Below are 10,668 nucleotides of genomic sequence, written 5' to 3'. Positions count from 1 at the left end.
AATTAGTCAGTTGTACTTTGGAGGTTTTTGAGAGGTTTGTACAAGATCGTATTTTCTTCATTATTAGGTCTAAAAGACTGATGTACTGTACATGTTTGCTAACGTGATTCTCAGTAATCCCAGTTTGAAGGCGCTTTCCTGCTGTGGGAATGAATACAGGACGCTCAGCACTTTCATGTTCCGGACTCGGCGATATGCCAACTGTCTAAAACGTATAGACAACTCGCGGTTTGCTCCTTATCAATTTAGTATTTTTTATTTTGAACAAAGACAACATATTCTCGATATAGTACAACTGTTGTTTCCAACACAACTTATGATCCACTGGTCACCGAGTCACGTGGGCAATCTACATAACGTGACTTTACAGAAGTGGTGAATTATCCATTCCATGAGAGATCGAGATTGTAGTCGATTCATCAATTATTTGGGTGAGTCCAATATCTTATGTTGTAAATTTTATATAGATTGACTTCAACCGGTATAGTATCAGAGTGTATTCTATAGAGGTCATACTGTGTAGAGTTTTTCCCATTTAGGTAGAGAAGATGACCAACGCATGACTCAACGTATGCAAACGATCTTATTTGCCTAATAGTGTTGCAATTTCAGTAAAATGAAATCATTGGAAATACTTCTGATACTTCACTCAAGAAGACGCATGTCATTCAGCGAAGGTGTGAGGTTGTGGGACTTATCTAGTTAAACGTTTATCGTGTGTGAATATTGTCATTTAGTATTAGGTTACAACATAATGACGTATGCCTAATCTTTATGAACGTACAGAATAGAGCCACACTTTATTTTCATTCACCAGTTTATTGACCCCAAAGCAAACACATCAGTAGTTTTTAAAGGTGTTATTCTGTTGATGTTAAAAATGTGGCTTCCCCCACCACAAGATACAATACATCTACGCAAATCTAACATTAACAAAAGCCCTCTGCTGTCTTCCCTCCACAAGTACAACTTGTGCTAATTGATCATTTCAATCTAATATTTCCCTTCTATCTCAAAAAGTAATTTCACAATGTAATAGTGAATTTAGAAAAGCTAAAAAAATCTCGGAGGTTGTTGTGCGAGATGGTAATCAGCTGGTAGGAGCACTTTAGATGTCGATTTTCATTCACCAGTTTATTAACCCAAAAGCAAACACAACAGCAGTTTTTCAAAGCGTTATTCTGTTAATAGAAGAAATGTGACATCTTCCACCACAACTTTGGGCTACAATACATCTACGCAAATCTAACGTTAACAAATGCCCTCTGATCATTTCAATCTGTGTGCCAGACACACTCTTAAGCGCAATAGACGTATGGCATCAATCGAAATAATGCAGTTTGGTTGATTAACGCTGGGCATTGTTTTATCTAATATTTCCCTTGTATCTTGAAAAGTAATTTCACATTGTAATAGTGAATTTAGAAAAGCTAAAACAAATCTCGGAGGTTGTTGTCCGAGATGGTAATCAGCTGGTAGGAGCACTTTAGATATCGATTTTCATTCACCAGTTTATTAACCCAAAAGCAAACACAACAGCAGTTTTTCAAAGCGTTATTCTGTTAATAGAAGAAATGTGGCATCTTCCACCACAAGCTACAATACATCTACGCAAATCTAACGTTAACAAATGCCCTCTGATCATTTTAATCTGTGTGCCAGACACACTCTAAAACGCAGTAGATGTGTGGCATCAATCGAAATAATGCAGTTTGATCGATTAACGCTGAGCATTGTCTTTTACCAAGTATTTTTCTTTGTATCTTGAAAAGAAATGGTGTCGTAAGATATTGCTAGCACTGATATTGCTAGCATTCATTTGGCAACATCTCGAATGTTGTTGTGCGAGATGGTAGTCAGCCGGTAGGAGCACTTTAGATGTCGATGCTCATGGCGACGTTCTCGGGGTCCAGGTAGGTGTAGGCGACCTTCCCTTCCGCCTTCAGACCCTCGTTACGACCCTTGATCTCCTTGGAGAGGTTCTGGAGCTGTGTCTGGAACTTCTCATGGACCTCAGGATACACTTCCTTCATGGCCTCCACCTATGCGAGACACACAATAAATTAATATAACTGTCCGTCTGTACACTTCATCATTACAGGAATGGACATCACCAAGCAAACGGGCTTCAAGCCGTGTCAATGATAAAACTAAAACAAGGTTGGGAAGCTCAATATTCATCTTTGCTACAATACGCAGCTCCTTATATGATATGTAGAAGCAAAAATGTTCAACCTTTTTTTTTGGATATGGGCCATTCAGAAATGTTATGAAAGCAAATGTTATAGATAAGAAACGTTTATAGAATAGAATAGAACTTTATTGCGCGACAATTGCAACAGGTACAGTGTCTGAATATACATGGGAGTTGAACTATCTACTATTGCAAATATGATAGGCACATCATTGAAAAAAAGAGTCATATCATAACCGAATGTACAGTCTTACCCCTGTGATAGCAGTCTGTGACGGCATGGACAGCATGTAGGACAGGAGGACCTGAAGAGCGGTGAACTGTGCAGGAGGCAGGGCCTCCAGTACAGCGGACTCCAACATGTCGTTCGGTCCGTCAGGCATTGGGGACGACAGCTGGGCAGGCCTGGGGAATAGTTACACACATTAAGAGTTACGGCAGCCCACTTGCACGACACAGGTTTTGGACTTTACTAATGTTACAGGAAGCATTTGCAATCACCTAATACCCATCGATTAGCTTGAGTAGTTTAGCCTTACAATAAGCGTTAATTCTAGAGTTTAGATTCCCCGATTTTATCATGGCGTGAAAAAAACATATAACCTTCTCACCTGTTGGGTATGAAGGAGTAGTAGTCATACTGTGGGAAGTTGATGGCGGAGTGCTGCGCGCTCACGTTGAAGATGATGTTGGTCAGGCAGTCGATGAGCAGCTTCTTAGTTGAAATCTCGCGAGGAAATCCATTAAGATGTCCGGGACCTTCGGTCATCTTGCAGAATTCCTGAAGGGCTGAAAATAGTTGCAGTTTGAACACTAAGTACTTAATATTGTGAGTGATGGTTGTGCTTATTTAGACATTTGCCCAATATCAATGAGAACGTTGTACTAAAAAGGAAAGCATAGTAACTTATATTTAGATTATTGAAATATTTTCCAGCGAACCTTTGTCAGCTTGCACAGCTTGGTCATCAGCGTAGGCACGGTCGACCATCCCAGTCACGTACGTCTTGTAGACGTTCCACAGTTTGAAGCCGTCATCACGGTAGAAGTAGCCTTCCAGTCCATCAGTGCCGGCCTCATCAAAACCACGGCGTTTCAGCTCTTCAGGGAAACTTGATAAAAATGATAGGATACGGGTTATCAAAATGGTTAAACTTTGGTAACAAAAAGACATTTACTATCGTCAACTGTCATGGATATATAGAATGTAAATATGTGTCCTAAGTTTTAAAGTGACAGTTGTTTAAGAGTGGCAGATTGAAGCTCAGTATCAAATAGGGAAACTTACGCCATGTCCATGAAGTTGTACTTGCGCCACTCATTGAGGAACATGACGAGCCCTCCCACGGTGGAAGTAGCGAACATCGGGTCGGTGATGGGGAAGATCCTGGAGACCAGGGAGTGGCGGGCCAGGTAGTTGATGCCGATGGTGTCCTTGAAGTGGGGCAGCAGCAGGCGGTGGATGGGGTGGTCTGGTGGCAGGTGGGTGTGCATGGCGACCACTAGCGGCTCCATACCGAGATGGGTGTAGCCCAGATGGTACAGGAACTGGTGCACGTTGTTGTCAGCCGACACCACGTGCATCTTGGCGAACATGTACTTGTTGGGATGAGTCTTAGCACTTTCAGGGGAGTACACTTCGTTTATGCCTTTAACAAAAAAAATCACAGGATTTAGCTCCCGAGACATTCCACACATCACAACAACCTAATGATATTGAAAATGTTAACTTTTCTTAGAAAATGAAAGATAATTGAGTTCTCTTATATGTCTTACCCTTGTCCCTGGTCAGCTGGATGCCGAGCATGTTCAGACGAGACTTGCCACCGTCCAGCTCTTCCTTGTACATCAGCACGATCGGCGCGTAGAAGAATTTTCCCGGAGTAGCAGGAACGCCGAGCATGGGTGCGTAGTCCACGATGAAGAGCCTGTTCTCTTCCATGAGCTGCAGCGTGGTCTTGCCTTGTCCTTTCAGACCGAGCATCTCTGCTGGAATCCGGCTCTGGTCCTTACACAAAGTCACCAGCATGGGGTTGATGCCTGGTGTTGAACAGGATAAAAGACAATTGATTTTCCTTTTGGATAAGCTTTTATTTGAGAGAAACCAGTCTTTTCACCATAATGTGCCGAATTAATCTTAATGAAAATAACCCTCACCCTTTGATGGACATCCAAGAGAATTCTCATTGACATTGTGCCTCAAAGTTAAATTCTCTGTCGTATTTTGAGAAGCTTGTGTTACTTTTTTCCCCCTGTGATACCATTTTACTTCCTTATTAGATTTGGTGTGAATAAAAGCAAAAGCAGAGAAATATTTTCTTCTTTTGCAATTGCATATCCCTCTTATTTATGGTGGCAAGGGAATGTTGTCACTAACCTTGGAGATACTGGCGGCAGAACTCCTCGTCTTTCTGCCATTCTTCAATCAGCTTCTCGTTGGCAGGAAGGTAGCCGCTGAAGTTGGCCTTCCACGGATCCCAGATGCCCTTGACTTGGGCCAGGCGGACCATGATCTGGGCCTATTATGAAGAGATAACAGAAAATTACCATAATATACAGTACTCAGTGCTATTCAACAGTCCTGCGATTCAGTCACCTTCCCTAATACTCTTGCTGTCAAAAGCAAGGTGTTAACATCAAACCTGGAGGGTAAAGTGATTTTGCATCTTTCGTCACTAGCACTGTGGCCATCCAGTAACTCATTAGAATGGTTTCAAAAAAGCATTGATTCTTTGTATTATGGCTGTCGTAATGCAATAAATATCTTTATTGTTCGCTACCAAAAAACAGGAGGAATAACCTGGGAGGCGATGAACTCCATGAGACGCTGCATGAGCCGGCCAACTTTGTGGGGAGTGAACATCTCCTGTGTCGGCATGGGAACACAGGAGGCCGGGTACTCCTCCAGCGGCACGTCAGGGTGAGTCCGCAGGCGTTTCATGTATTCCAGCTCATACTTCTGGCCTATGGAACAACCAATAACATTGATCTGATTGAATTTTTGCTTCTTAAAACCCATTGGCACTTTTTATCGATGAATTTTTACAATAGAACAGTTTCCAGCTTGAAGTTTGATATATTATTTTGTCTCTGTTGAGCAAACGTAAATTATCATGAATCAAGAGCCCTTACTTGATTGCTGTATTATATATGCCATTGGCTAAAATATGACTATCAACTACTCTTGAACGTGAAACTTTCTTCCTGACTGATCTGTTGTTTCTTTATTTCATCTGAAAACTTCGGAACTATACCTGGTCCAAGGAACGACGTGATGAGGTTGGTGAACTCGTTCCTGATGGCGTCTAGCTCGCTCTGAGCAACGGGAGCCAGGAACGGGATGGCGAGTGACGTAATGAGCTTGTCTCCCTCCTCCGGCTCCTTGGGCTTGTCGTGCATCTTCAGGTACAGCCTGACGTTCAGCGTCCCTCCCCCTTGCACGTCCAGAGTCATCTTCCTCTCCTTGCCTGACGTCAGCTCGTCCAGGTTGACGTTAGCAGTACCCATAATGTCGTCCTGTCCGACTGTGTCACGGTCCCTGTGTATAAAATCAATAGACTACATCAGCTGCAGGTTTTCATTGGTGTATGGAGTGCCGTGTGTTTCATTGCCATCGAATCATATGATGTAAACGTATTCTATTATGCCTCATTGAGACAATAGTTTTCTCTTCTGAGACATACTACCATGGATGGTTGGAGGCATAATGACAAAAGTAGATACTTAAGACATAGACATAAGCTGAAAACCTTTCTGACATTATTAAGCACTTTCCTGTTAATGTTGTTGGTGACAGTAGGTTTTTTATAGAAACAAGGGCCAACGGTTTTGTTCTACGGAATAATTAAAACAACGTATCAGTTAGTAATTAGTAGAGTGAGAAGGCGGACTTACAGGACAGTAAAGATGATGTTTCTGGTCCGTGACGTCACAGTCAGCTGAAACCGCTCGTCCCAGATGGGTTTCTGGGTAGAACTGCACACCTTGGTGGTCACAGGCTTCCCATCATTCACAGCGAGTACCACATAAGGGTCAGCATCAACTGAGAATCGTAGAAAAATTTAATGTATATAGCTTTATTACGCAATAGTTGTACAAGGTACAAAGTATAGCATCTACGGCAACTACACTTCTAAGAGACAAATCTACTTCATACAAGGGTGGATAGTTTTGGATAAAAATGGTCTTTTACAATCACTGGAGGGATTTCTAACAGCTAGATATTCTTTAATATATTCACACAATGTATACCATGCAGAGGTTATCACATGTCATAATGTATCTAAATTTGCTACCATTGACGTTAACTCCGGTATGTAATATGATAGCCTTGTGCACAGTGAATTACGTATGACAGAACATTTGGGACATACAATCTAAAAGATATTATTGGTGTTACCTAACGACAGAAATATGTCTTTAATGAATTTACGATTGATTAACTACAGTGTAGTTAGGATACATAAAGTGAACTGCAATTCAGTTTTACTTTACTTATTTCAAGAGCATGTCGCTGACGTAACGTTGAGTACTTACACCAGCCGTCAGTCCTTGCCAGATCAGCGGCACTCCCAACAACGACCTCTAGCGTCCCGACCTCGGAGTGGAAGAGCTGCTGGAGTCCGTTGATGCACGCCATGTAGGCTCCCTTCTGGTTGTCTTGGATACGGGACACGGCAAACGACACGCTGACGTCAAAGGTGCACTCGAACTTCACTTCGGTCTCCTTCTCACCAACTGAAAAGAAGATAAATCTCTGCAACCTCGTCTAATTATATCGTCCGTGATAAGACAATTCGCCCATATCCAAACAGTTACGAAAGATATAGTTTGCTGTGTCAATTGTTTTCGATGGTAATAAATCAAAATAGAAAAAGAATGCTACATTGATTGTCATCTTCTCTGCCATACTATTAGCTGATTGGTTGGATGAGTTCTGTGGAGAAATGACTGTACGGGCAACCTCAATGGATTTATTCTTAGTCTGGATCGGTCAATCTGTATATTACAAACACTCGACTTTGTGCAGCATTTCTTTCGCACATCTCTTGTGTAACAGTGTATAATAGAACCAGTTGTAGTTGTGTTTCTTGTACTTACGTGATGTCATGGTGACGGTAGTGTATGTGTTGCTCATAGCAACCGGCGGGGGAGGATCCATGGACAGCAGACTGTAGATCTGCAGGTACGAAAATGTTTTTTTGGGGGGACAAAATTCAATGGCATTCTCTGTTCATGTACAGAGAAGGATTGAGAGAGATTGAGAGAAAGAGACAGAAAGAGAGAGAGAAAGAGACAGGAGATAGAGATACGGTGGTACTAGAGAGAAGCGAAAGATAGATACGGAATGCTTAAACAGATACCTCAGTAAGCATGAATTGGAAATTACATAGTTTTAAATACCAAAAGTTCCGTAAGATGTTTTAGTCACCTCAACATGGTTGTCGTCGTCCCTCCATTCCAGCCTCTCGCGGATTGTCCTCTTCGTTTTGGATGTCTTAAACAGCCGGATGCAGCCCGCTACGTCCATTCCGGGTGCCTCGATCTCCATGCTGTCATAGATCTTCCAGTACTCCATACATTCCTGCGTGCCGCGTAGTTTTACAATGGTTAGACAAAGAAAGACAATGAAAGCTAATGAAGTTAGACGTTGATGGTTCTGCTCGGGAGATTACTTGTGTTGCCATCCATCTGTCTTGGAAGACAATGTCGGGCAGACAGGGTGGGTTAGGCGACCCGTCTGCCTGGCCTGCACGTGACTTTTTGAGGTGAAGGAAGGGTGTGCACTTCCTTCTCCACCCTTTCGTCTACTGGCGAACTAAATCCCACGGGGACAAGAAATAAGAGTACTAGTAGCATTGTCTTGAGGACTTTAATTCGAAAAGTTCAGTCTTGATATTTGATAAGAAAAAGATAAGAATGGGTCAACCTCCTTCTATTTTCCCGTTTCTATGTTATGGATAGCTATAGCTTACTCAAAGATACATACAGAGAACTGTGTAAGAGCCCGCTGGTAGCTATCGTGTCTTACGAATGTAAACTATACCATCAACTCGCAGAAGAATACAGAAAGATACAGAAAAATACGATCAAATAACAAACACTCACGCGTCCGAAAGGCCGGAAGACCTTCCACACATCCTCCAGAGGCCCCCTGACGACCCCACGGGCACCGGTGGAGTACGCACCCTTCTTGAAGGCGGGAGGTCCCGTAGCAGTGTCGGCGGGTTCTCCCTCGCCTGGCTTTGGCTCGCTGAAGGTTGTCTGGTAACGATAGTTGTCAAGTGAATAAGCTGGTATTAGGCAACTGCTAAAGTTTCATACGAAATCGAAGCAGCAATCAAAGTAAGCAGTGAAGTAAAATAAAGTTGTCTTCCGACTATACGGAAAATTCAACAATCGCATAAGAAATGAATCCAAGACAAACGAAGAAATATTTTCGTCAAATTGCTTAACGTAGAGTGTCTTTGAGGCTTTATTTTCCACAGGACAATGAAATGGAAAGGCCTTGTTTTGTATGTAAGTAGTACAATGTATGTAGAAATCGTTTCCAAACCTCGAGCCACTCAATCCGGCTGCTGAGAGCTCCCACGAACCATGTCTTGAACTCTTCCATGGGACTGTCGCTGGCAGGGATGAAGGAGCAGTCGTACGTCACACGGACCCTGTTGGGGTTCACAGCGAAGAACTGAATCTGTGGATGGAGTAACGACAAACATTTGTATCTGTATCTATATAGATGTGGCCGGTATAACCGCCATTCGTCGTAACAGACCAGCTTTGCAGGCACGCGGCGCGGCAGCAGCTGGTTATATTACACTGAACGACTTGTCACACCTAACTTCTGCATATCTATCTGTAAGCGTTCTTTAAAACTATCCAGAGAAGATGCCCCCACTGTGCTTGGTGATAACATATTCCACTCTACGAAAGTTCTGGGAAAATACGAATTTTTGAACACATCAATCCTAGGTTGGTAGCTCTGGTACTTGAAGGCATGGCTGTACTTGAAGGTATGACTGTGACATTGTACAACCAACTCACCTTCAAGTCAATGATGGTTGATAACAACAAACTCAATCAAACTGCCAAAACCTGAAAAACAGTGTACTATAAGGAATACTTTATCTATGCCTCATCATTGGAATACAGCACATGACAGGGCAGCTGCTGAAATGAACTTGTATTTTCTGCCTTTTTTAAGGTATGCTTATGATTATTATTTCAGTGTGATTGTTCTGCAGTTCCCCGTCTGCCCTGTGATATTGTATTGCTGTACTTCATGTTTAAGACCAGAGAAAGAATTAGAGCTAACAGAAATAATTATCCATGTGGATCCAAGTGAAGTAAAAGTCCAAGCAATTTGTTGCTTTGGGAAGAATATATTGTGCACAATTCAAGCGACCTTAATTTCAATAAACTTCCAAGAGCATGTATTTTTTGTCAGAACTAAGTTCTTCCTTACCCTGCCCCTGTAGTACTTGCAGTGCAGAAAGTCCGGGCTGTTGTCTCCTTCATACACGAACAGGTAGTCGCTGGAGTCCGCCCAGGCCAGACGGACTTTCAGAGAACGGTCCTCGGTGAAGTAGATCGTCCGATAGATTCCATCAACAACGGTGTCTAGAAGACAAGGAAACAAGCAATCAAATATTAAACCATTAAGAGAAGATAACTCGATTCTAATATAACGGTTGATCTAGGCAAATGTAAGATCACTTCGTTGACGGTACTACCGAAAAGTTTGTTGATATGTTTAGTATCCGGTAACATGGGTCCCCATAGTGTAGCAAGTTAGCAACAATAAAAATAAAAAATCACAAATCTCGTGAACTCACGCGTAGCTTCGCGTATCCAAGTGACGTCATTGAAGTTTCCCACAATGCCCCACATCTTCTCGCGAGAACAGCGGATATCCAGGTCGAAGCGGTGCTTCCCTCCCAGCTTCTCACGGACGATGAAGTTCAGAATGTCCCGGATGCGAGCTCCCAACAGATGAACCTGTAAAGACCAGAAACGGACAAAATCTAGCGATCGTTCGAAAATAGCCCCTGTCGGCTTTGACTTCTTTTTCTTAATGAAGTATACTACAGATTAACAACCAAACAATATAGCGTGATGATAATGTAGAGTATAAATAATGTAGTATTCATGAACGGAATCCAGTGAACTATTTTCGGAACGGCCTGTTTACATCTTTCACATTTATCGATATCTTGTGATTCTTTCTGAAATAGACACAGATGTATATGTAGCTAGTACATGTAGATAGGTTGCAACCACTCCAACAGCCACAAGAATATGACGTAGAATATAACAGTTGTTCTTTGGCAGAGCTACATGTGGGTCTTTACATTCATATTTAGCTAACTAACCATGGTGTAGGCAATGTCCTGTCGACGTTTCTTCTGATCTTTTATGGCGGGACACAAACGCACGGATATGGTCACCTTGGCAGCGTCGGTCCCCTCACCTAT

General features: G+C 42.4%; 1 protein-coding gene across 1 annotated transcript in view; it reads right to left on the bottom strand.

Annotated features, from left to right (window-relative positions):
• Positions 1–1,496: 1,496 nt before the first annotated feature.
• Positions 1,497–10,668, bottom strand: part of LOC118407230 — a 19,512-nt gene continuing 10,340 nt past the window's right edge. Inside the window, exons 5-22 of the mRNA XM_035807680.1 lie at positions 10,567–10,663; positions 10,030–10,192; positions 9,660–9,814; positions 8,751–8,888; positions 8,303–8,458; positions 7,626–7,778; positions 7,295–7,373; positions 6,731–6,931; positions 6,089–6,236; positions 5,449–5,732; positions 4,995–5,158; positions 4,572–4,713; positions 3,971–4,234; positions 3,483–3,843; positions 3,137–3,306; positions 2,806–2,983; positions 2,449–2,599; positions 1,497–2,042 (exon numbers count right to left, since the gene is read on the bottom strand). Of these exons, the coding sequence (XP_035663573.1) occupies positions 1,875–2,042; positions 2,449–2,599; positions 2,806–2,983; positions 3,137–3,306; positions 3,483–3,843; positions 3,971–4,234; positions 4,572–4,713; positions 4,995–5,158; positions 5,449–5,732; positions 6,089–6,236; positions 6,731–6,931; positions 7,295–7,373; positions 7,626–7,778; positions 8,303–8,458; positions 8,751–8,888; positions 9,660–9,814; positions 10,030–10,192; positions 10,567–10,663 (3,172 nt within the window). The 3' untranslated portion in view covers positions 1,497–1,874. The remainder of the gene's footprint in view (positions 2,043–2,448; positions 2,600–2,805; positions 2,984–3,136; positions 3,307–3,482; positions 3,844–3,970; positions 4,235–4,571; positions 4,714–4,994; positions 5,159–5,448; positions 5,733–6,088; positions 6,237–6,730; positions 6,932–7,294; positions 7,374–7,625; positions 7,779–8,302; positions 8,459–8,750; positions 8,889–9,659; positions 9,815–10,029; positions 10,193–10,566; positions 10,664–10,668) is intronic.

The sequence above is a fragment of the Branchiostoma floridae genome, chromosome 19 (assembly GCF_000003815.2).
Source record: "Branchiostoma floridae strain S238N-H82 chromosome 19, Bfl_VNyyK, whole genome shotgun sequence".
Taxonomy (NCBI): domain Eukaryota; kingdom Metazoa; phylum Chordata; class Leptocardii; order Amphioxiformes; family Branchiostomatidae; genus Branchiostoma; species Branchiostoma floridae.
This window is presented reverse-complemented; position numbering and strand designations above follow the sequence as displayed.